The sequence below is a fragment of the Sebastes fasciatus genome, chromosome 20 (assembly GCF_043250625.1).
Source record: "Sebastes fasciatus isolate fSebFas1 chromosome 20, fSebFas1.pri, whole genome shotgun sequence".
Classification (NCBI taxonomy): domain Eukaryota; kingdom Metazoa; phylum Chordata; class Actinopteri; order Perciformes; family Sebastidae; genus Sebastes; species Sebastes fasciatus.
The window spans coordinates 23,980,432-24,004,705 of NC_133814.1; the positions used below are offsets into that span (position 1 = coordinate 23,980,432).

The 24,274-nt window shown below is 41.2% G+C and overlaps 1 protein-coding gene, 1 long non-coding RNA gene and 1 other non-coding gene across 3 annotated transcripts; 1 reads left to right on the top strand and 2 right to left on the bottom strand.

Annotated features, from left to right (window-relative positions):
• The first annotated feature begins 6,040 nt into the window (after positions 1-6,040).
• LOC141758052 (plexin domain-containing protein 1-like) lies at positions 6,041-22,466 on the top strand. Its single transcript, XM_074619121.1, has 13 exons — positions 6,041-6,623; positions 12,934-13,094; positions 16,354-16,497; positions 16,600-16,669; positions 17,885-18,007; positions 18,095-18,213; positions 19,004-19,103; positions 19,276-19,371; positions 19,466-19,547; positions 19,628-19,688; positions 19,774-19,897; positions 20,562-20,722; positions 21,697-22,466. Exons 1-13 carry the CDS (start codon positions 6,548-6,550, stop codon positions 21,820-21,822), a joined length of 1,443 nt encoding a protein of 480 aa, XP_074475222.1. The 5' UTR covers positions 6,041-6,547; the 3' UTR covers positions 21,823-22,466.
• On the bottom strand, positions 7,061-23,476 carry LOC141758054 (uncharacterized). The gene is made up of 5 exons (XR_012591806.1): positions 23,358-23,476; positions 21,705-21,876; positions 19,811-19,922; positions 15,315-15,400; positions 7,061-7,477 (listed from the first exon to the last, which is right to left on the bottom strand). It is a non-coding gene; the product is annotated as an uncharacterized LOC141758054 (long non-coding RNA).
• A 553-nt stretch (positions 23,477-24,029) lies between these two features.
• On the bottom strand, positions 24,030-24,101 carry trnac-gca (transfer RNA cysteine (anticodon GCA)). The gene has a single exon. It is a non-coding gene; the product is annotated as a tRNA-Cys (tRNA).
• Between the last annotated feature and the right edge of the window lie 173 nt (positions 24,102-24,274).

Below are 24,274 nucleotides of genomic sequence, written 5' to 3' on the forward strand. Positions count from 1 at the left end.
GGTTGTGTGTAGGGAAACAAACATCATGTAGGTTTATGAGGAGTCACAAGACAGAAACCATTCTGCCCACAGGGCGGCCTGGATGTGTTGGATTGTTTAACAGTTTTTTTCCCCAATTGATCACAAAATTAACGAATTTATCATGTCAAGACAGCAACTTTGTTTTTTCACCATCAAGCTAAACTCCTTTGACCTTACGATAACCCGAACTGACTTTAAGATTTGTTTTTTGGCTGATTAAACTGCAGTTTTCTTCACAGATTCACTACAGAATCCCACATCCAAGCATCTTTAACTAGAAGGCAGCCATCTCCTTCAATGACTATTGTTAAACTTCATTTAAACTGGATTGTGAGCTATTTCAAATTGTTTCTCAGCAACACATTTATATATTCAGTATCTCAGAATAAGACTCTCCACAAATAAGTCAGGTTGTGTGGATGTATTTCATAAACAAGCCTCTTTTGATGAACCAGTTTTTAAAGGTCCCATATTATACAAAAGTGAGATTTTTTTTTTATTATAAAGCAGCCTTAAGTCCTATATAAATACTGTGAAAGTATCGAAACACTTAATCCACAGGAAAACACACACAGCTCGTATTCAGAAACTCTGCATTTGAAACAAGCTGTCAGGATTTCTGCCCATTTGTGATGTCACAAATATACAATATTTAGACCCTTTACACAATTTTAAAAGTAAACACTCTAAATGTGTCCCAGTTTATCCCTGGTTGCAGTGTATGTGAATGTCATCAGCTGACAGGAGGTACACATGGACCCAAGCTGTTGCCTAGCAACGCAATTCCATTGCAATTCCGTCAAAATGCGCTAAAACGGAGTGTTTCAGACGGAGGATAAATACAGGTGTATTCAGGCAGACAGTATGAGGAAATAAGAGGGTTTTTTGAACATTACAGCATGTAAACATGTTCTAGTAGAAACACAAAATACAAGTCTGAACCTGAAAATGAGCATGATATGGGACCTTTAAAGGTTATTACCCTCAGGATTAAACCTGTTTAGTCTGCCTCGGGAACATATTCCCATGGATGTGACAAAGAAAATCAAAAACAAGACCACACCCCGTCTTTTTGTAACACCTGGTCGTATTACCTATACCAACCGTCCTTTTGGCCTGTTTGTACATGTATTTGTGTAGCACCATAACATATTGTGTGTATGCTGGAAGAGTACCAGAGATTTCCTCAACAGAGAGTCCGTGGTTACACTTTTTATCATCTTCAACAGCTGTGCAAGAATTTGACAAGGCCCGTCTCTTCTCTACATGACGTCCTCCTGTCTCCGACCTGTCCACGTGCATATAAGATTAACTCGGCTGCTCAGGACACATTTCATAGTTGCTCGGTGTGAATCTTAATACCGGGGGTACACAACGGTACACAAAAGTCTCAGTTCCTTCCCAAATGCATAAGGATAAGTTTCTGTTCCTTTATTTTGAACAGACAGTAGTGCAGGCATCAAACACTGACGTCGCATTTTGCCCACTGGCAACTTTGGTAAACTATTTTCATTATAAAAATAAGGAACAATTAAAACACCTATGTATTACACTGTACAAACTACGAACAATGAACAGACACTCTCCCAGAAGGAAAGAGGTCACAATAGGCTATAAAACTGAAAAGCATCTCTTATGCTGTGAAACTGAAATTAGAAAATACATAGAATAAAAATGGGAGCAGAGTTTCAATTACTTCCACCATGGCTATATTTTAACATTAAACACGTAAAGGTCCCATATTGTAAAAAGTGACATTTTCATGTCTTTTATATTATAAAGCAGGTTTAAGTGATATATAAATACTGTGAAAGTATCAAAACACTCAATCCATGGAGAAATACACAAAGCCTGTATTCAGAGACTGTGCGTTTGAAACAAGCCGTTAGGATTTCTGTCCATTTGTGATGTCACAAATCTACAATATTTAGACCATTTGACAGTTTTAAACGTAAACATATTAAATGTGTCCCAGTTTATTTCCTGTTGCAGTGTATGTGAATGACATCAGCTGACAGGATGTAAACATGGACCCAAGCTGTTTCCTAGCAACGCAATTACGTTGCCATTCCGTTGAAATGCGCTAAAACGGAGCGTTTCAGACAAAGCGTGAATACAGGTATATTCAGAAAGACAGTATGAGAAAAATGATGTGTTTTTTTAACATTAAAGCATGCAAACATGTTCTAGTAGAAACACAAAATACAAACATGAACCTGAAAATGAGCATGATATGTCCCCTTTAACCCTTCCCGGTAATTGGCACGTCTGGGTGATGCCATAGAATGTGCATTAGCATGTTGGATGTGTTTCCATTCACATCCTACAGCGGTTGCCATAGTGTGACTGACTCATACGCCAACCCGTTTGTTGTGCTAATCTCAGCATTTGCTGCTAATGGCATACGGCTAAAAGGCGGTTGTGAACTTTGGTTCCACATGTCGTGCATCAATCTACATCACTGTGTATTCCGCGTGCAGCTGCATGCACCGGGCCATGGCGGTGTGGTACGAATAAACTGGTATAATAGTACCGATATGTCATCATCCCATCCCACTGGGAGATATAATCAAGAACATCGCGTGCTGCAAATATCAAAGGATGCAGCTGGTTATGTTCTTAATTTTCTTTCTTGTCAACTAATCCTGTGAAAAGACCAAAACAATGAATTGATCCCACTAACACGTGTCATCTGTGTAGCCTGATATAGCTTCTTCCTCTGTGACATAGAGCTCAATTATCCAAATACGATTAAAAACACACAGATGAGTCACACTGGGTGACATGTTCACATGTTCATTCATTACCATGAATGTAGTTTATTTTGGGTCAATCCCACACACAGAGTTCTGCTATAAATACTCACCAGGGCACCCAATATGTATTCACACGCGGTTGAAAATAGTCCCAAACAAATGCACCATTTCCCTAGAAACAAGGCACTCGGCTCCTGATTGGACGAACGCTTTCCCGCCGTTGGCTGCTGCTCCCAGCTTTCAAACCGGAACCAGTATGGAGGCTCGTTTGGAAACTTTCTTCTCTTATCTCACGTAAATAGTTCACTGAAATGTGTTTCTGAAAACATTTGAGGCGAGAAATAACCCATGTAGTTGCTGAATCTGTCTTTATTTTGGATCAACAACGTTTATTTTAAAAGATCCTCGGGAGTTTCGAGAAGCGGCGAGTTGCGTCGTACGCCCGTGATTTGCATAAAGTAGACAAGCCCTCAACTTTATGCAAATGAGGAGCGGGCGTCGTGACGTCTAGTCTCTCGAATCGCGACGCCACGCTACCAGAATGCATTGCACGGCTGCTTACATAGACAATGAATGGGGGGCGTGGAAAGCATGGAGGCTGTGGACACATACCATAAGTCACTTTCACAGCAGAATAAAGCATCACAAAGGCGGTCAACACAGATACTGTATGTATAGACTATATTAACTCGACAGCAGCTGCTGCCAAACAAACACTCATATAAAAGCAGTTTTTGCACACACAATTTTACGTTTCAAGGCAACACAGACGTTCTCATCTGTACGGTGAGTTTCTCTTATTCTCTGCTGTAGGTGTTTTAGGTTTTTGGACCTTTAAATTCTTCCTGCTTCTGATTCTTAGAGCCGTTGGACCCCAAAAAGAGGCCATTTCTTACTTACTAATCAGCAACGACGGACTGGAATTCTTGTAACGGATGCAACAGATGTGCTCCTGGTGTCCTAGGTTCCTGAAAAACATGTTGGATTAAGGCAGCATTAATGCATTAATGCACAAAAGCATTGAATGCAACTGGAGACTTTCAGAAGTTACTAATTTGTGGATTAAATAACTGTGGAGCCCATACCAGTCCAATTCAGACTCTGCTCTGCATTACTAATCAGTGAGCGGGGTGTAAATTCTTCCAGGAGCTCCTCAAAAACAATTCAGTGTCTATAAACAGTTTATTATATAGTTCAGTGATTCGCACTACTTATGGCAAATAGTGAAGTTTTCACTTTTGGACCCTGTCGAGTGGCAAAAGGAAAATAAATCCTTCTTGTACTTATCCGTGTCCAGCTGTGTTGGGATCCTGCCAACTGCAGCAATTTGATGAATAAAGAAACACTCTCTGGACAGTCTCCATTGAAATTAAATTAATGTATTAATTACAGAACTGGCGGCAGGAAACAGACTCCAAACATCTGAGGCTGCTTGATAACCACCCTGTCACTAGCCTAGATACACCCTCCAGACTGCCAGGAGGACGAGGTCATAAAATGGGCATATAAGGATTCTTCTTAGCAGTTTTCATCAAGCATCACTTCCTAAGTGCTTCTTCTAAACATTAAAATGTTGGTATCTGGATCATTCTTATACCAACCACATCAACACACCCTTTCAAATGGAAGATAGAACAATCAGTCAGGTCAGTTTGTATGAACAGGAACAACTCTTCAGCATGGATTTGAAAGATATAAAACCATAGGCACAGTTTAAACTTTAAAGGTCCCATATTGTGAAAAGTGAGATTTTCATGTTTTTTATATTATAAAGCAGGTTTAAGTGCTATATAAATACTACTTTACTATCAAAATGCTCAATTTACGGAGAAATACACACAACCCGTATTCAGAAATTGTGCGTTTGAAACAAGCCGTTAGGATTTCTGTCCATTTGTGGTGTCACAAATATACAATATATAGATCATTACACGGTTTTATACATAAACATTCTAAATGTGTCCCAGTTTATTTCCTGTTGCAGTGTATGTGAATGACATCAGCTGACAGGAAGAAAACATGGACCCAAACTGTTGCCTAGCAACGCAGTTCCGTTGCAATTCCGTTAAAATTCTGTTGCAATTCCGTTGAAATGCACTAAAACGGAGCGTTTCAGACAGACGGTAAATACAGGTATATTCAGGCAGACAATATGAGAAAAATTAAGTTTTTTTAAAACATTACAGCATGTAAACATGTTCCAGTAGAAACACAAAATTCAAGTATGAACTTGAAAATCAGCACGATATGGGACCTTTAAGGTTGGGGGTTCACAAAAAAATTAAGAGTTAATGTAATGTGTACAACGCAGAGAGGTCTAATGTACTGGGATGTGTGTAGCTAACATATTACACCCTCCAAACAGGATACGACGCGAGCAAGCGTCAGCGACAAAATCAGTTTGATTGCATTGTTTTCTATTGGAATGAACCAACTGGCTGCACAGCGCAATGTTTTGAGCTGAACTTTTGTCGGACGCCCTGTTTGTATTTATTCCTGTCACTCGCTTTGAAAGCGCTGCAATGGACAAGGATTGATTCTTGATGTTGAAATGAGGAGTTATCTATACAATACCTCCTCATTTCACTACAAACACCTGAATAAGGTGACAGCTGGAGCTCCAGGAGATCGCCTGAAAGTTTACTCAGGCTACTGTTAGCTGTATTGTATTTGTTATTGTCATTTTCAGTAAATGTTGCAGTATAAAACCTGTGTTTTCTGTTTAAAAAACACAAATGTCGGGAGAGAGCAAGTACTACTCACCTATCTTTTAAGTGGTTAAGTCTCCAGTCTGATCTGGAGCGCACAGCTTGTGGTTTACGTGGTTTGTTTACATGACGTAACAGAAAGTGCATATTTAACGGTGTGCAGACAGAGGGTGTCTGATGTTATTAGGCTATAAGTAAATAAAAATAACACAAATCTATCTTCTTATCTTGTTGGTTTCTTATTCTATCAATAAGACGACACAATAAGGTCGATGTTATTCGTCATTGAGCCCCCTGAACCAACGCAAACTGTGCCTGTGTATAAAACTTTTTTTCCACTCTCAACATGAGCTCTTGTAAAAGAAGAACAAATAAAAAGAAAGTCTTTGCGTTAATCTGTTTAACATTTCTTCAAACCAACCACAGGGGAAGCTTTTCTCAAAATGTCAACTATTTAACAACATCCCATCATTTGTTTTGGTTCAACATGCTTCCACATGGGGGAGACAAACTCCTCCCAACTCCAACCCCCTTTTTCTGTTTGGAAGGAATGAAAAAATGTAGAAATGTATAAATATTTCCTCTTTGTGGAAGTCTTACAATAATCCAGAGCTCTGTTAGAGAGAGACAAACGAAAGGAAAGAGACAGACAGAAAGAAAGAGAGGGGGGAGTGAGGAATTATTTCAAGGAGAAAAAAAATATTGAGATTGGAGCAAAAGAAGAGCAAAGAGAAAACACCTCACTCTGCAACACTCCAGCTGTTTGTCAACTCTTTTCCTGACATGGACCCCGTCATCCCTGAAGTTACTCTAAAGGGCAAAACAAGGACGTAAAGCAGAGAAGAGACACAGACAGACAGAGGAGGGAGAGAAAAGCAGTAAACCTTGGCTGAGGTGAGCAAAAAGCAGCTGTGTGGGAGAGCAGAGGCGAGGAGAAGAAAGACAGGGGAGTGGAGGAGTGAGGCGCCCCGTTCCTTCCACCAAAGTGAGAGGGGGAAACAGGGAAAAGAAGAGGAGTGATAACGAGTCGGGGAAGGAGGGAGAAAGAAGAGTCGGCTGGACATGGGGCTTTGTGCTGTTCTCCTCATCTGTCTCTCCCAGGCTGAGCTGGGGAGAGTCTGGGCTCAAGAGCATCAAGGTAAGCCCCCGTTCTTCAATGCCAACGTGCATATTTGACATATTTCTTCTAATATTAACACCATTTTGACTGCATTTTTGCAGAATAGACTGTCAAGGCTGCTTCCAAATATTCAGGTTAAAAGAAATATTATATGACCTGAATTCTTCCCACTAACTCTGGCAACAGGCGAGCTTGAAAAGTGTTTTTGGGAACTTTGTTTTGATGATGGATTTGCATATGTGTGAAGCTATCAGGTCCCTTGACATTACTCTGTCAGTCACAGGAAACGTATGAAAGACTGTGTGCATGTGTGTGTATGTGTGTGTCTGGATTTTCTCAGGATGCCATTCCAAAAACCGCTGTATTTCCGATTTGAAGAACCAAATGTCTGGGGTTCACTTGCCTGAAAAATTTGAATCATGTGATTGGAAATCCTGCATTTTAGCAGATAAATGTTTGAGGTTAACCAGTAAATCACGACTGGCATTTTCATTCCAGCAGGAATTTTTATTAAAGTAGAAAAAAATCAATGAGAGCAGCAGATGAGCCTAATTTGGAAAGTTTCTTGCTTTTCTATGTTGCTTTATCTCATCCCAAATTGTATTTAATCACCCAAAAATACTGTGCTTGGTTGTTCCGTGCATCACCTGTATATGTATGCTGCCTTCCTATGTGTGTGTGTGTGTCTGAACGAGTGTACGCGCATGTATGTATTTTTGTTCTCCTTGGAGATGCATTATTTTTAGCCAGCCCCCGTTCTTCCGCTCCCGCTCCTCCTCCGACAATCAGCGGTGCTCCAGTTTCTCTGGCCTATCCTGTGGTCCCAGTTCCTCTGATCAGGGGCCTGGCTCTGCAGAGGACGACCCGACACACTGCGGAGACACCACAGATAGATAGATCCCCCCCCTTAACATAAGACAACTCAAAATGTCCAAGCACATCTTCACTACTAAAACACACTAAAACCAAATGCTTCAGTTCAAGTTGTCAGCCTCACCGCTGCACAGCAGGTGTCCCTATTTTGGGCTCTTTTCCCACAGCCTGATCATCTCAGTGCCAGCTCACACCAGAAAGTAGAACAGGTCTTTGCTAAATAGGCGGTGCTGTGGTGGCTTCCTACGCTCTCAATCACTTCGATTGAAGGGGATGTATTTGCACCATCCACTCCGGTTTCACGACTGCAAACCATGCCACATCACCAAATTGAACACATCGCAGAGTTCAAATTGGTTGCAGGGCTGTTCCTGTTCTCTGAAACGATCAGCACCACAGACTATATATAGATGGACGACGCGTCTTCACTTCCTCCCACTGTACAGAAGGGAAAATATTCTGGATACGAGAGATGTCATCTTGAGATTTTGATGTCATTTGGAGCCAGAGTCTGCGCAGTAGTGATGAGGCAGCGAGAGAGACTCACAGCTGTCAATCATGACGTCTCACCTCCTTTTTATAGCATCAAATAACTAATTAAAACCAAACTTATCAGAAAACACTTGAACAAACATCAGCGTGATAAGAACTACCTAAAATGATAGAAACCATCTTTGGGAAAAATGTATTTGACGTGCAATTTGCCTTTTTAGTTTGGCACTTGTCCCATCCGCTAACATTGAGGAAGCGGGTTTATGATCTATACTGCAGCCAGCCACCAGGGGGCGATCCAGATGTTTGGGGAGCTCTCATGTCATACATCTTTATATACAGTCTGTGGTCAGCACCGTCAAGACTGTCACCAAACTCTACGCAAAAGCTCCATGCAGATTTACTTCACCTGCATGATGGACCACCTGACTGTAAAATGATCCTATTGTGGAAAATATAAATACTTCAACACTGAAAAAACAGACTACAACTGGAACAATCTGCAAACTGGAACTACATGTCAGCTGCACTAAAAATGGAAAATCTGTTCCAAACGTAAACAAGAAACAACTCCATGACAGTAAATTAAACATTCTGTAAACTCGGAGCCTGATCCATTTGTCCATATTTATCTAAACGCCACATTTTTCCTTTTTCTTCTCCGGTCCTTATCAGTCCAGCTGCCAGTGTTTGTGATTGTGTGTTGTGGTTACTGCTGTTCCTCCGAGTGTTAAGGTGCCAAATGGCTTCCTCCCACGCCATAAGCTCCAGGCTGGTTTAACACAGATCACCCTTTTAAATTCCAATGACAATAAAACCACTGTGCTGAACTGCAATGACACACGCTGACATACATAGCAGCGATGTTGCGTCGTGATTACTGTTCCACTAATGATGAGTTTGCCAGAAGTCAACAGGTGCTTTGTTAATCCTTGTCCTGACACGAACTAACGATACGGGACCGCCGCAGGGTCAAGACTTTGTTTGTATCTTGAGGTTTAATCATGTCTCCTCTGCTGTGTTTGGACGGTACATAATCGTTCACTCTCTTCAGCGACTCTGTCTCTGGAGCAAAGATGTTGTTCTCTTTTGTTGGGCTTGCAGATAATTCGCTTTTCCTTTCCAGGACCAAGTACATGCCTTTGTGCCCTCGGTGTATCCTCCAATGTGCTTGGATTTCAAAGTGTTGTGCATTTAACCAGACAGAGATTGTTTTCACCACCTGGACTTTATCCAGCTGAACAGACTGAAAGACCATTTAGCTTTTGTCTCAGTTGAGGAAAGGTGGCTTTTTTCATCTAGTCTGTGTTGTCCAGCTGCTGTCTAGCCTTCAAAAGCTGCTTTCAAATAGCAAAAATATGTGGAATATTATGTTTCTTTGGTGTCAACATGAAATGATGGATAGTTTGAATTCTGCTAAAGACATAAAAACAAGTAATGAAAGAACGCCAGAGCTACTGTAGGTATTATGTAAAAAGACAGAGGAAGAGACAGAGGGAATGGGAAATAGGAACGTGGGAGATGGTGAATGGATGAATGAACACAATGTGTATATCCACAGCACACTGTATATGGCTCAAAACGATGCGTCCTAGTTCGACGTGGCTCCCAACACCCACTAGATTTATAAGGTGGGTGCTGCAATGCAGACACAGATTTAGTGGATACCATCATCTTAAAACAGCGGATGTATGTTTGTTAATCATTAAAAATAAATCTGCAGGATTAGAGGTTTAATTCTCACGCAGGTCAACGGTCCTGGCACGACAAGATATGTTGGATTAAACAGCCGGAAATCTGAAATTCACACAGTTACCAGGAATATTCTAAATTTGGAGGACTGTCAGAATAATCTCCATGCATTTTATTCCAATAGAGGGGGCATCTTAGTGTATATTTATTGTTAAACCAACCGCAAATTGGTCACATCTGTCATTTTAGTCGTTGGATTTTTTGGGCCCTGCTTCAAATTGACAAGGACGTTTTTTCTGCCCCACTTTGTACATTCCCAGAGCAGGTTCCACATACACACATGTGTCTGCCAGACCTCATGCTATAGAGGTCAGCATCACTTATGCAAAGTCCAGCCCACTCTTGAACTCTTCTTAGCCCTTTTTTTTGTTGGTAGTTCATCCAGGCCCACATGCAGACAGTTAGGCAAGAAGCTCCAGGAAAGAAGCTCAAACACTTCAGAAGTTTGCAAAATGAAAAACGGTTTATATACAATCATATACAGGATGTCTGCATTCCTAAAGGACCTGACGTCTATAAGAACTAATGCATGGTTCCTGATCTGTCACTTCCAGTCTTCCTCCCCCTCAAAGCTCTTCCTCATCCCTGCTGTTTGACGCCTCGCCTCCTCAGCTGTTTAGTGATGATGATGATGATGATGATGAGTGCTGCCAATCTGACCCAATTAGGAGCCTCTTGTTCTGAAGCCGTGGAAACAGCTTCCTCTGCACCATAATCAAACAAGATTCCTCATTAGATCCATTTCCCCTGTGTGTGTGATAACCTCTCTATGTTTCTTTTCTCTTGTCCCATTTTGTCTCCTAAGTCGCTTTTTTTTCTTTTTCGCTTGTTTGATGCATCTAATTCAATTCATTCAATTTGAATGCAACAAGAGCAACTCAATATATCCTTCAGTGAGCCTAAAAATAACTACAATTTGATTCAGTATACCATAACAGTTTACAGCGTCTGGCCAAGAAATAGTCCCACACGTAACCCTGTACATAACCACAACTTGTCGTACACTTCCAATTTTTATATGGATTAAAATAAGACATTACATGCTAATAAGCGAGCTTTAGAGGCGCTGATAGGTAGGCTTGCCGCGGTAGTCAGTGTTACACGGTGTTCAGGCATACACCGATTACATTACCTGCCCGCTGTTTTATAGAAATAAAACCCATTCATTTCCACATGTTAGCGCCATGTTATCAATACATAGTTGGCCGATGGACACTACAAACTGAAAATGTAAGTCTCAGCTCAGAGTAGCAGGAGTCAGATTTCACACACGGGACGAGAGAGTTGACAGACAGGACGATGGCAGGGGATTTGGTGTCAAAGCGAAGAGCAAAAGCGCCTATTTGGCAATATTTCGGATTTAAACCTAATAGGGAACCATAAACCCGTAAACTTTTGGTATGAAGCCGTGCAGAGGACGGAGCGGTCACAGCCGGAGAGCGTGGCACAGCGGCGCCGGGTTGGAACTTGCGGCCCCCGCAGCGAAAGCTGGACCAGATAGGCCAGACACACAGCCATCCAATGTTAAAGATCAAAGTAAGCGCTCTACATACATTCAGCGTCATCTTCTCTTGTAAAATGCAACACCGGTGTTTTCAAAAGTTTATTAACCGGGTGGGAAAATTTCCTCACCGTGACATACCGAAATGTTGCACTATTCCTTTAACGGTCAACTGCTAACATCTGCTTTATCCAACAAATAGTGAACAAAGAGAGTCCAAATGCCAAATATCCAATAAGTCGTAGTAATATTTTGATGCCATCTAAACCCATTAAGCACAGAGGAAAAACATTTACTTTCCACTATGCAGGTCAAAAATATGTGGACACCCAAACATTACACATATGTGATTGTTAAAAATCCCATTCCACAACAATGGGCATTAGTCTGCTGCTATAACAGACTCCACTCTTCTGGGAAGACTCCCCACCAGATGTTGAACCTGGCAGCAGGGACTTTCTCCCATTCAGCCACAAGAGCATCTGTGAGGTCGGCCAGTTAAGTTCTTTCACACCGAACTGAGGAAACCACTGTCATGAACAGGAAAGGGGCCTTCCCCAGACTATTGCCACAAAGCTGGAAGCAAACGATTGTCTGACGCTCTTAACTGGATCAAACAGACCAAGCCAAACCAAGAAAAACAGCTCCAGACCAAAACTACAAAAAAATATGTGGACCGGACCCAGAGTGCACATACTTTTGGTCATATGTTGTTAACACAATTTAAAAACAAAGAGACTGAGATGGGGGGTCTGAACCGCAGGTTGGCTCTTGTCTTTCCCTCTGTCAAGATGTTCATAAACATCCTATTACTCAATAACAACTCACATAAAATCTAGACGGCAAACTGGATTTAACCTTCAACTTGTTCTTCTGTATGAAGACAGCCTTGGCTCGGCTGAACGATCAGCGAGTTCTGCTGATCTCACATAAAACGTGCACGGGACAGTGAGTCATGGATGAGTTTATTGTCAAAAAAAGAAGTTCCAAATGTGAAGAAATATAAACACCCATCTATGATCTGTAGAACAGATGACAAGAAACCACACAAATGTAGGTGGTCAGCAGAGACGGGAATACTCACGGGAATAACTGGCCAATAAAGAACGCTGACTCCAAATGAAGCTTGTATCATAATTCACAATTAGTTAATAACCTGTGGTTCAGCCAAAATACACACACGCCACATTATTAGTTTAAAATGTAGAAATAAGAAAGAAATCATGGCACTATTTCTGCATGATAGATGTAAAGGAAATGCACTCGTGAAAATGTTTTTCCTGTTTTTTTCCTGTCTTTGTGTGAGTTATTGTTCTAAACATGGATTATATTTTCTGTGGACGTGTCTGTCTGTTAATGATCCAAATTATGGCAACCAATAATGAGCAGATGTGACCGCGGGGTTTATAACCGTTCCAATTCCTTTTAAAGATTTTACCAGATAATTTTAGAGCTCTTTTCACACTTTTTGAAATCAAGAACAGAAGTCAATCAGTCAGGAATGTATCTGTTCATGTGAGGATCTGATGGTCAATAACAGGTGAAGAATTACTACAGCATGACAAAAACATGGCAAGAAAGACATCTTGGCCCTGCAGAGTTCAAGAAACATCTGTTCATTCATGGATTCAGTCCTCCTGGATTGTCTCTGCATGCAGGGCCCACATGTGTGTTAACTGTTCAGTTACCATAATGTCTGTCTTGTTCTAGATGCACAGAGTGGGACGCCTCTGCAGACAGATGGGGGTCTGTCCGGTTTTCATAGAACCAGGAGGGACCAGCAGACCCCACACAAACACAGAGAAGCCCGCGACACTGAAGGAAGAGGACTTGATATCAGTACCCTGTCTGACAACATGACACGCGTCGTGGTGAGATCCAAATAACTGACCCATTGCTGCTACGCCTTTCAAGCTTTCCATATACAGTTTTTTAAACAACGCGTCCTCGATTTCAGACAAACGTAGACAAACGCAGCCTCTCATTTCTAGCTGATGATCGTAGATTTTGCTGGGTGAAATGACAGATTTTTTTTTAGAGAAACCTGCTTAATGGACTGTCTCACAAAGAATGTTTATTGCTAAGAAGTGAAAGTCAATTATATGTTCCATTGCAACGCCAGCGCCCAGCAGCAGACCTACGCCTCCGCCATTCTGGACTGTAATCGAGTGGACTACCATAATGTCATATTTAATGTCTCTACAGAAATGTTCGTACTGGGAAGTTGATTTACCTCAAAAAAAATATCACCTGATGGACAATATTTTGGTCGGGGCTAGAAGGTAACACGCAAATTGCAAAACTCTCGCGAGATGGTTGTGGTAAGACTTTGACCCCGTTGACCTCGAATGGTTACGGTTAAGATAGGAATCGAATCTCGAGAGTTTTCGCAATTTGCGGGTTACCTTCTAGACACGACTATTTTAGCAGGAAAAAAAGAGATCACGTAAGTCTACGGGGGAACGTCTTTTTGGGCCCAATGGCATCATGTGACACCGTTTTGCTACTACAAAAATATGCTTCAAAAATCCTATATAACTAGCTACCTACTATAGCTGCATCCATGAAAAATAGCGACAGAAAAATTGCCACAAAAATGGTTCTAGAGGTTGTTATAAGTTGACTTAGAGAGTAAGACATGAGAGCTCTTAAAATTGCATATTTCTAAGATCTTCATAAAAAACAAAGGTTGCTGCCGTAGCTTTCGTTTTGCCTGAAAATGATGTAGGCATGACGGATATGTCACTCGCTCCTGCTTATTTTTGGTCAACACAAAACAAAAATATTCCCCCTCACAACAAGAAATCAGCAACAATGAACACCATGTTTCCATTCTCATATTTATATATATGAACATTTTGAAGTATTGCATTAGAAAAGCTGCAAAATTCAATTCAAGTTGATGGAAACGCCCCTAATTCACTTTTATTTTTTTTGCAACAATTAAAAAATTCACTTAAAATTTGCTTGACAGTTGAATGTAAACACAGCTAGTGTCAGGATGAATGAATGAAGTGAAACTAATAGATTATAATCAGGTTTAAAGGAGCTATTTAACTGCATTGTAGAAGCTTTGACCTGACTACGGGGTCATCATCTTTACACTGCCAAGCTAGAGAAGCTTTGAGTGGAGGTTACTGTTATTCCGTCAGGTGGACTTGTCCCGGGCCATTTTCCCCTCATTACCTTTTGCATCTGTGTGTGTGTTTGTTTGAGTGTGTATGATGAGGTTTTATTAGTGTCTTATGTCGCAGACTCTTCTTTCACTTCAATCAGCCTCAGTAAAATTCAACCCAAATAAATCATGTTGTAGTTTTTTTTTTTTTATTTCCCCTCTCCCTCCAATTCAAATTGAAAGCAGACGACAGCCTCGTCCTGCCAACTTACAGTGTTTGTTTAAGCGTGAGTACGTGCGCGTGAGCGTGCATGTGAATGACTCACTTGGACAAGATGCTGTTGCCTTTTTCGGGGGAGGTCTGATCCCAATTTCCAAAACCTTCCACCTCTTGTCCAATGGGAATCTCTTCAATAAATCAGTCAGCTGTGAGGGAAACTATATGATTGTTCCCTTCTCCTCACCTAGAAATCCCACACCCCCCTCCTCTAGAAAACATTGGCTGGTGACAGGCAGTGGAGATGAGAGAAAAAAGTGGGTCACTTGCTGTATATGGAGCAGCCGGAGAGGCAGTGAGAGCGCTGCATTTAACTGCTCCACTTTCTGAGCCCACACTAAACCCCAGAACCATTGCTCTCTGTCACCTTGAACTGTGGCATACATTAATAATGCCATCAAGACTGGAGATCCGTACCAAGTCAAAGCACCGTGTGCAATGTGTAAACAGCTCCCCCAAGTGGAACTGTTTGGACAGAAATAGAGGAGATAAATCCCAGATGTCTTGTGCGGTGGTTCCCAACCAAACCCTTAACACAGAGCAGCTCTTATAGCCCTGTTTGGATTTGTCTTTGATTTATGAGCAGATCAATCAGAGGATGATTTTTCTCAGATTGTCTGAGTATTTTTCACAAGAACAAAAGCAAAAGGTAGAGAAAAAGTATAGGATGTTGCGTAGCAGATTTTTTTTTTTTCTTACCTTACAATTCTTTAGATTCATCCTCGCGACCCCTTGTAGGGTGGCGACCCCCAGGTTGGGAACCCCCTGTCCTAATGTGGCATCGTCTGGGGAAACATACACAAAACACATAAATCAATAAATGTTCTTCTAGTCAAGGTATTATTAATGTAAATCAATGGTTTTCAGCCTGATGGTGAAGTCCCTTGAGGTTTCTTTTGATGAGATGTATATGAAATATGATTTAGGGCTACAACTAACGATTATTTTCATTATGGATTAATCTGCAGATTATTTTCTCGATTATCTCATTAATTGTTTTGTCTAAAAAATTTCCGAAAATAGTGAAAAAGCTTGTGATAAATTCCTACAGCCCAAGGTGAAGATGAAAATATTCAGTTTACTATCAAATATGACAAAGAAAAGTATCAAATCCTCAAATGTTTGAAATGTTTTACATGATAAATTACTGAAAGGATTAATTGAGAAGCAAAAAAGCTGCAGGTTTGTTTCAGTTTTATTATTTTTTAATTTTTTTTGTAACCTAAAAATCAAGTATGTGATACAAAAATACAATATTTTAGTTTTTAATTTTATTTAATTAATTAATTAAAATAAATTGTGAAAGTGTATCAGGGCTATATACACCATTTTAGTATAGGCGAAAATAACACATTTGCACTGCATGCAAAAAACTGCATTGGTTTTGCCCCAAACTGCATGTGATTATCATAAAGTGGGCATGTCTGTAAAGGGGAGACTCGTGGGTACCCATAGAACCACTTTTCATTCACATATCCATATACAGAGGTCAAGGGACCTCTTCGAAAATGTGCATGCCAGTTTTTCCCTCGCCAAAATTTAGCATGACTTTGGAGCGTTATTTTTTACATGGCCGGTACCAATGGATTCCTCAGGTTCTCTAGTTTCATATGATACCAGCGTCTCCACTCTCTATGATTAATAATGCAAGTCCCTGGCTGTTAAACCCACTCTAAGCTACCTCACCATGAATAATGTTATGTGAAAACTTTCCTAATGAGTGTCCTGTTTCTCTCAGGAGGACTCCCAGCGGTACTACACATGGCAGGCTTTTGGTCCAACAGAGAGCCAGACTGAGGACTTGTGGGTAGATCTGAACACCCTGCACAAGAGCCAAGTCCAGATCCACGGCATACTGTCCAACGCACACCGGCAGGCAGCGGTGAGATGAGCACGCACGCACACACACACACACACACACACACACACACATATAACTGTCTGATTTAGCACCCACATGTCTGACATGTTTTCTTTTCCACAGAGGGTGGCGCTTTCTTTTGATTTCCCATTTTACGGACACCACTTGAGACAAATTATCGTAGCGACTGGCGGTGAGTTTGGCTTTACATTACTTTGCTCTTCCAATCTGGAGATCGAACGTCTCCCAGTGTGCCGAAGGAGACTCTGGGGAAATATTCAGACATACCAGGCTATAATGAATCTGGTTAATTGTAAATGCCTTCATTTTTTTACATGATTTTAATTGCTTAAAGACTTGTCCTACATTTTTAACCCAAAGAAAATAATGATGCAAGATGGAGTCGGTTGTTGATTCAACATTATGCTATGCTAATGAATGTGCAGGAGATAGAAATGAAAAACTGATATTGTCTTGCACAAACTGTATTTCTTAATCAAGCAACCATGTCTTGATATGACTTTATACCGTGAGATGAACAGCCACAAACACACCGTACAATATAGTACATTGCTATTGTTTGAATGGCTGCATGGAGCATTGTCGTCGTTCATCACATATTACACATGTCCGTTTACTAGCTTTTTCCAGAGCTTTTAACTAAATCTCACAGGCTACATTAAACTGAGCACATTAAATGGAGTTAGGTTACATCATGCCAACCAGTTGTACATTGGGGGTGATCGTTTATTTCCATTTGGTATAAAAATCAGTCGTCAAACTCTTGCTACAGATAGATAATCCCTCACAGTGAACAAGACACATGCATCTCATAACGATCACATAACTAACAAAATCAACACAGACTTGTCGTTCTGTGTGATGGATTACAAAACTTAGGCTAGTTTCTGGAGTCTGCGAATTGATTTCCCTCCCATACAGAAATAAATGGAAGACAATGGCTGCTTGCTAGAAGGGATTGGTATTGTTTGACATTTTCCCACTATTAATTCTAATACAATACCTGAGTTTTGGTACAAAAACAATACATTTATTAATACCATACTTTGAGAAATATAAACAAAATAAAAAAACTTTTGATTTGACAAAAAGTTAAATGTTGTTCTTGCACAAGGCCGTCGTACAAGAACTTTGCATGAATAAAAGTGTAAAATATGCATTTAAATTAGGAATTATCTAATCAAAAGGTAGTAAACAAGATTATATTTCTGACCAAATATCATATTCCAGCTTTCAGTACTTGCCATATTTTGATATGGTCAGTACCAAGAAAGATTTGAGGTTTAAAATGCATTGAAACTACAGCATGCATTAGAAAAAGCAGACATAGTTTGTAGTAAATGGGCACAAACATGCCATATGATTTTAACATCTGTACTGGCCACAGGGTTCATCTTCATGGGGGACATAACTCATCGAATGCTGACTGCAACGCAGTACATCGCTCCCCTCATGGCCAACTTTGACCCCAGCTTCTCCAAAAACTCAACAGTGAGGTACTCGGACAACGGTAAGCGAGGAGCTCCTCTGGGGAAGTTTGTATTGTTTGGTAGCTCCTGGTTTTCTTTGACCAGCGTCTGTCTCCTGCTCTGCGCAGGTAATCTATTTGTGGTGCAGTGGGACAAAGTGCAGCTAAAGGACCGAGAGGCTGAAGGAGCTTTTACTTTCCAGGCGGTCCTCCACATAAATGGAACCATTGTCTTCAACTACAGAGACGTAAGTTATGGATTTAAACTAAACTAGTTTCTTCATCATCTCTACACTCTTAAAGGGACTGTTTGTAACTTTTTAAGCGTATAAATGTACCGGGTCGGGACACATGCGCGCTCACATATGCGCGCTCGCGTGTGGCCGGAGTCTCTGCTCCTCTGCCTGCTTGCCTTCTCACACACGCCGCGTGCGTCCTAGCTGTCTCACTCCACCTCTAGACGTGAACGCGCGCTCACTCCTCACTGCAGAAGAGTTAGTTTAGCTCTGAGAATATCTAGTGAATGTGCAGTGGACGTTTGTGCAGAAATAAATGCTGCAGCTCCTCCAGACCAACAGAGGTTTCCCGTGTCTTGTGAAGTGACGGAGCTCCGCAGCGAGTAACGTTATCGTCTCCGACCAAAACTCCGGTGTCTCCCTGCTCTCTCCGGCTGCGGGAGGCGATAACGTTACTCGCTGTGACACACAGTAGAAGCCAACACAGTATCAGCATTGATTCATGGAGAGACCTCCGTCTGGTCAGCTAACATTACTGCCAAGCAGCTGAAATGTAGAGTGATATTGTGCTTTTAGCTGACGTGTATCGCCTCACTGTTTTGAGCAATGCTCGTTCATGTCTATTTAGAGCGAGCACAAGCGCGGGCACAAGCACGGGCACAAGCGCGGGCACAAGCGCGGGCACAAGCGCGAGCCCGACGCTGACTTTCGTTGACTTAACGGTCACAGGTATCGCTGTTAAGAAGCATTTCTGAAAGTTACAAATAGTCCCTTTAAAACAAACGCTGCTGTTATTTTTCAGATCCCCATACCGGTGGAGAATATGAATTCCACCGAGCATCCAGTGAAAGTGGGACTGTCTGAAGCTTTCATGGCACGCCTCCCGTCCTCACAGCTCTCAGGTCAGTTCTCTAACAAAGTATAGTTTAGTAAGGAGATGATTTCTGGTTATAACAATATATGTTTTATTTATTTTATTGTTTTTTTAACCCATTTTTCAGTGAAGCCTTTAAACCACAAAGAGCAGAAACATAAATCTTGCAAACACACTAACATTTGATATTTGTCTTGAAGAAGCGAATCGCCGTACTATCTACGAGTATCATCGTGTTGAGATCAACATCACAAAGATTGCTAACAGATCGTCTTTTGAGTTCACACCTCTGCCCAGTAAGTATCCTTACAAACCAGCCTTTATATATGAGAGCATAGACTCGTTATTCACCTCTCTAACTCCAGGACACTGTGTATCTGGTTCCTCCAGCTTGTCCTCAACACACAACCTGCGATCTCTGCCTATCATCCAACCTGACAACTGGCTGCGGCTGGTGCAACACACTTCAACGGTAGGATGAAATTCTGAAAGGTTTATCTTGTAATGAAGCCGCGGAGAGCCTGGCTCTTCTCATTTTGTTCTGAGTTTCAGATGTTCTGACGGTATCGACCGGCATAGACAAGAGTGGTTAGATTATAACTGCCCTGAAGAGGTGAGATACATTTCCCATTTATACTACAGAGATATGAGCAGCTGTTTCATCCTTTCTTGATTCATTCCTGTGGGCATTCACTCAGGCAAAAGCCACATGTGAGGACTACATCCCGGTGCTACCTGAGGGATCTACGACCTCCTTCAACTTGTCTTCTCCAGGTCCAACACTTTCTTCAGCAGTGATCGATGACCAGCCCGTCACTAAAGGTAAACTCCTCTGAAGCAGCAGACTCTAGGGGGGAAACAGATAGAGAGGTATGTCAGTGAAGGTTCATCTCAATCATCCTGGTGTCTCCATGTCTGGAGAAAGATTAATCCAAATCACTGGACTGGACTTTTGTAAAGCTGCAACAATCGATTAATCAGTTTGAGTAATTTTTTAAGAAAAAAAAGTCAAAATTCTTTGATTCCAGCTTCTTAAATGTGAATATTTCCTGTTTTTTTTACTCCTCTATAACAGTTAACTGAATATCTTTGAGTTGTGGACAAAACAAGACATTAGAGGACGTCATCTTGGGCTTTTAGGGAACACTGATCGACATTTTTTACAATGTTCTGACATCAATTAATCGAGAAAATAGTCGACAGATTAATCAACAATGAAAATAATTGTTAGTTGCAGCCCTAGACTTTTGTTTGACAATTGATGTGCGACTTGGATTCAACTTTCTCCACAGATAATGATGGTTATCTTGGTTTGACAATATTAGAATATATTTATAATAGCACAACATACGAGACGTTGTCAAGGACAGAACCTGAAGTCCTGGACTTTTGCCATTGTTGTCCCTGGTGTTTACAGTCACCTCTTTAGCCGGCCACTTCTACATGCTTTAACATAAACAAGAATCTCTGTTTTCCTTCCATTCAGATATACAGACGAGTCCACCGAACAATAAGGGGATAACAGAGAATACGGCCATTATAGCAGGTGTAGTGGCTGCACTGGTTCTGCTGGTAATTCTGACCTTACTGGCCGTCTACTACATCAACACACATCCCACAGTTGCTCCGCCGTTCTACCTCATGCAGGTGAGAAAAAAACAATTCATATGTTCTGTAGAGTCAAGTTTATTTATTCATACATCTGTTTAAATTAAGGATATAATATATAATAGTATAATTGACACTGCTTTGAATGCTTTTGATTTTCCCGTTTATACTTACTTTTACTTATTATTACTGTGTTTACTTAAAGGGACTGTTTGTAAGTTTTTAAGTGTACCGGGTCGGGACACATGCGCGCTCACATATGCGCGCTCGTGTATGGCCGGACTCTCGTCTCCTCTGCCTGCTTGCCTTCACTGACACACAGCACGCGTTCTCGCTGTCTCGCTCCACCTCTAGGCGTGAACACGCGCTCACTCCTCACTGCAGAAGAGTTGGTTTAGCGCTGAGAATATCTAGTGAATGTACAGTGGACGTTTGTGCAGAAATAAATGCTGCAGCTCCTCCAGACCAACAGAGGTTTACCGTGTCTTGTGAAGTGACGGGGCTCTGCAGCGAGAAACGTTATCATGTCCGACCGGGTGCCGGTGTCTCCCCTGTTCTCTACGGCTGCGGTTGGGAGGCGATAACGTTACGGAAGCAGCGGGGCTCGCTGTGGAGCCCCGCTGCTTCCTTGAGGCTGAGGCTGATCAGCATTGATTCATGGAGAGACCTTCGTCTGGTCAGCTAACATTACTGCCAAGCAGCTGAAATATAGAGTAATATTGTGGTTTTAGCTGACGTGTGTCGCCTCACTGTTTTGAGCGATGCTCGTTCACGTCTATGTAGAGCGAGCAAGCGCGAGCCCGACGCTGACTTTCGTTGACTTAACGGCCACAGGTGTCGCTGTTAACAAGCATTTCTGAAAGTTACAAATAGTCCCTTTAACATTTTCAATGCAGTGTTTTTACAATGTGGTATTAGCACTTTCACTTCTGCAAAGGATCTGAATACTTCCTCCACTATTGCACGTTTTGTCTGCTGCCTGGCCTTTAGCAACTACTGTCTGTTGTTCGTAGAGACGCACCAATAACTACTGGCCCTCCATGAAGTTCCGCAACCAGGGCTGTCACTCCAGCTACGCCGAGGTCGAGCTTGGGGGTCATGAAAAGGAAGGTTTCATTGAAGCTGAGCAGTGCTGCTAAGAGTCCTGGACTTACAGGACTCAGTCAGAAGAAGAAAGGACACCATCTTGAGGACTGCAAAGATATTACAATGGGATGAATATGGACGATCAGGCCGACCATCAACACAGGGTGTCCCTACTCCAACCTTGGCGGCTGGACAGTGTTTGCTGTAACTGCTCTTGTAGCTCTTGCCAGCTTTCTCTGTGTCTTTTGCTCTTTGCCATCACACAGGGGATTTGCCATTTATTCAAGGGTTGGAGGGTCTGAGAGGAAGACGACTACAGAAACGATGAGATGCAAAGGTGTAACTGTACAAAAAAAAAACATCACTGCAAGTGGATGTCAGGGAATTAATCGAACTAGCCTTCATACTGCAAACCAACATACAGCTCGACTTAATGTGTTTTTATTCAGTTTATGGAGTTATTTTTGTTTCATGAAACTTCTTCCACGCGACCAACGTGTGGTTCATAAGATGTTATATCTCTCTGTGGACTTCACTATAACAGATATTTAGCTATGTAACTGATAGTGATTATAATGATGATGATCTTGAACTTCTCTGGAGAAATATTGTTTGGATGAATTTTAGAGAGTTATGAGAGTTTTTCTTTTAACCTTTCTGTTTAAATGTCTTCTAATAAAAGCTGGTGGTGAGTGTTGATATTAATCTCATGCTTGGTGAAGAGTTGAAAACAAATGGTGCAGATTATCTTGGCCTATATTTAGACCAAAATGTGGATAAACATGCTGTCAGGTGAGTGTCATCAGGTAACATACTGTTTAATTTACATACTGTGAATGAGCTCTAAATGCTCTCACTCATAAAAAGTGGTGTAAAGATACTTAACTAATCTACATTGCCACCAAAACTTTGAATATACAAAATGTTCAGGCACAGGAGAGGTAATTAAAATGATTGCAAGTCTATCTTAACCTGAATGGTGTGCATTATGATATTCTTATTTTTTGTGCCACCCTTATTTGTTTTTCTTATTTCTACCTAAAATAAGTAATTTCATAATACATATTTATTTTAAGGGGAATATTTGGGTCCTCTTCCTTGAAGCTAAACTGTAAAAAAAAAGTTGGATAAATCTTTATTATTGAATTCTTGTATAGAAGCAAATCTGAATGACTTGAAAATAAAGCAAAGAAAGAAAAATATAATACAACCAGAGACTATTAGGTATTGATGACTAGCAGACAGTACATAGCACTGCCACACGATGGAGTCATTAGATTATAAGAAATTCAACAACCCAGAAAATAGTCAGATTGATCCAAAATCAGACACCAACAATATTGAGGTTATTCTAGCTTGACAGATATCTCCATAGTGTTTGTTTAAAACAGAAATTGATATTATAACACAGCTAACATTCAGGCACGTTGACTGATTGTAGTTAACTAATTAGCTAACGCCCAAAAAACTAATGAATGCTCTTAATTGGTCCTAGTGAGCATGACGCCTACCAGCATCCCACCAAAAAGAGTCAAATTATCTGTGCAAATGACAAACAAACAAATAATTATGTAAATAAATCACTTACAGTTCGATGAACGCACATTATAGAGAAGATAGTAACACACCTGTAGAGTACATTAATTAAACAACAGAAGCACTTTTAAACGTCTTTTACATTCAACACACCTGGCAGGTGGAACGTACCATTCTAAACAAGAGGGGGGTGGAATAGTGATGTGTCGTCTCGAACGAGTCGGCTCTTTGAGCCGGCTCTTGTAAGTGAACGATAAGAGCCAGATCCCGTCCGAGAGCCGTTTTTTTTTCTTTCTTTAATTAATTCAAGGCAGAATGATAGGATGTTCTTCCCCGCGCCACGGGCACTCCATGCACTGACTGTGACTGAATGTTGTGTTAATGACGTCCGTGTGACCAATCAGATGTTGACAGACAAGGATCATAATTTAAGTGATATATGTGCACACATACTAATCATAGGTCAAAACAGCGCTAAATTTGGCTGAATTATAAAAGAGCCGTTTGGGAGCCGAAAGAGCCGGCTCTTCTTGGTGAGCTGAGCCAAATGATCTGGCTCACTAAGAAGAGCCGTAATTCCCATTAACATGGCGTAGGGCTTGTGCGTTAGCCGTTAACTGGCAGATAACGTCACCATTACGATAACTGTCTACTTTGGATTCACATTCACCGTAAAGTCATATATTAGTAGAACGAAAATAAACGTTATTGTGGTTCAGAAAAGAGGGGGCACCCGGATTTGAACCGGGGACCTCTTGATCTGCAGTCAAATGCTCTACCACTGAGCTATACCCCCGATGCTATAATATGGTGAAGCGCTAACTATTTATTTCTTATAATGAAGTGATCGTTGCTGCTTGAAGACAGTGTTTAGTTTCTTTATCAGTTAACGAACGGGTAAATTCAAATGGACGAGAGACACTTTACTATCAGATAGCGATAGTATACGTTCATACAAAACGTAGCGCC

What these genes read in the sequence shown, in the direction of transcription:
- LOC141758052 (XM_074619121.1), top strand. Translation starts at nt 6,548, where the DNA reads ATGGGGCTTTGTGCTGTTCTCCTCATCTGTCTCTCCCAGGCTGAGCTG. An exon ending in AGTGAGGTACTCGGACAACG is followed by an intron (nt 18,008 to 18,094) that starts GTAAGCGAGGAG and finishes TGCTCTGCGCAG; the next exon opens with GTAATCTATTTGTGGTGCAG. An exon ending in TGGTGCAACACACTTCAACG is followed by an intron (nt 19,548 to 19,627) that starts GTAGGATGAAAT and finishes TCTGAGTTTCAG; the next exon opens with ATGTTCTGACGGTATCGACC.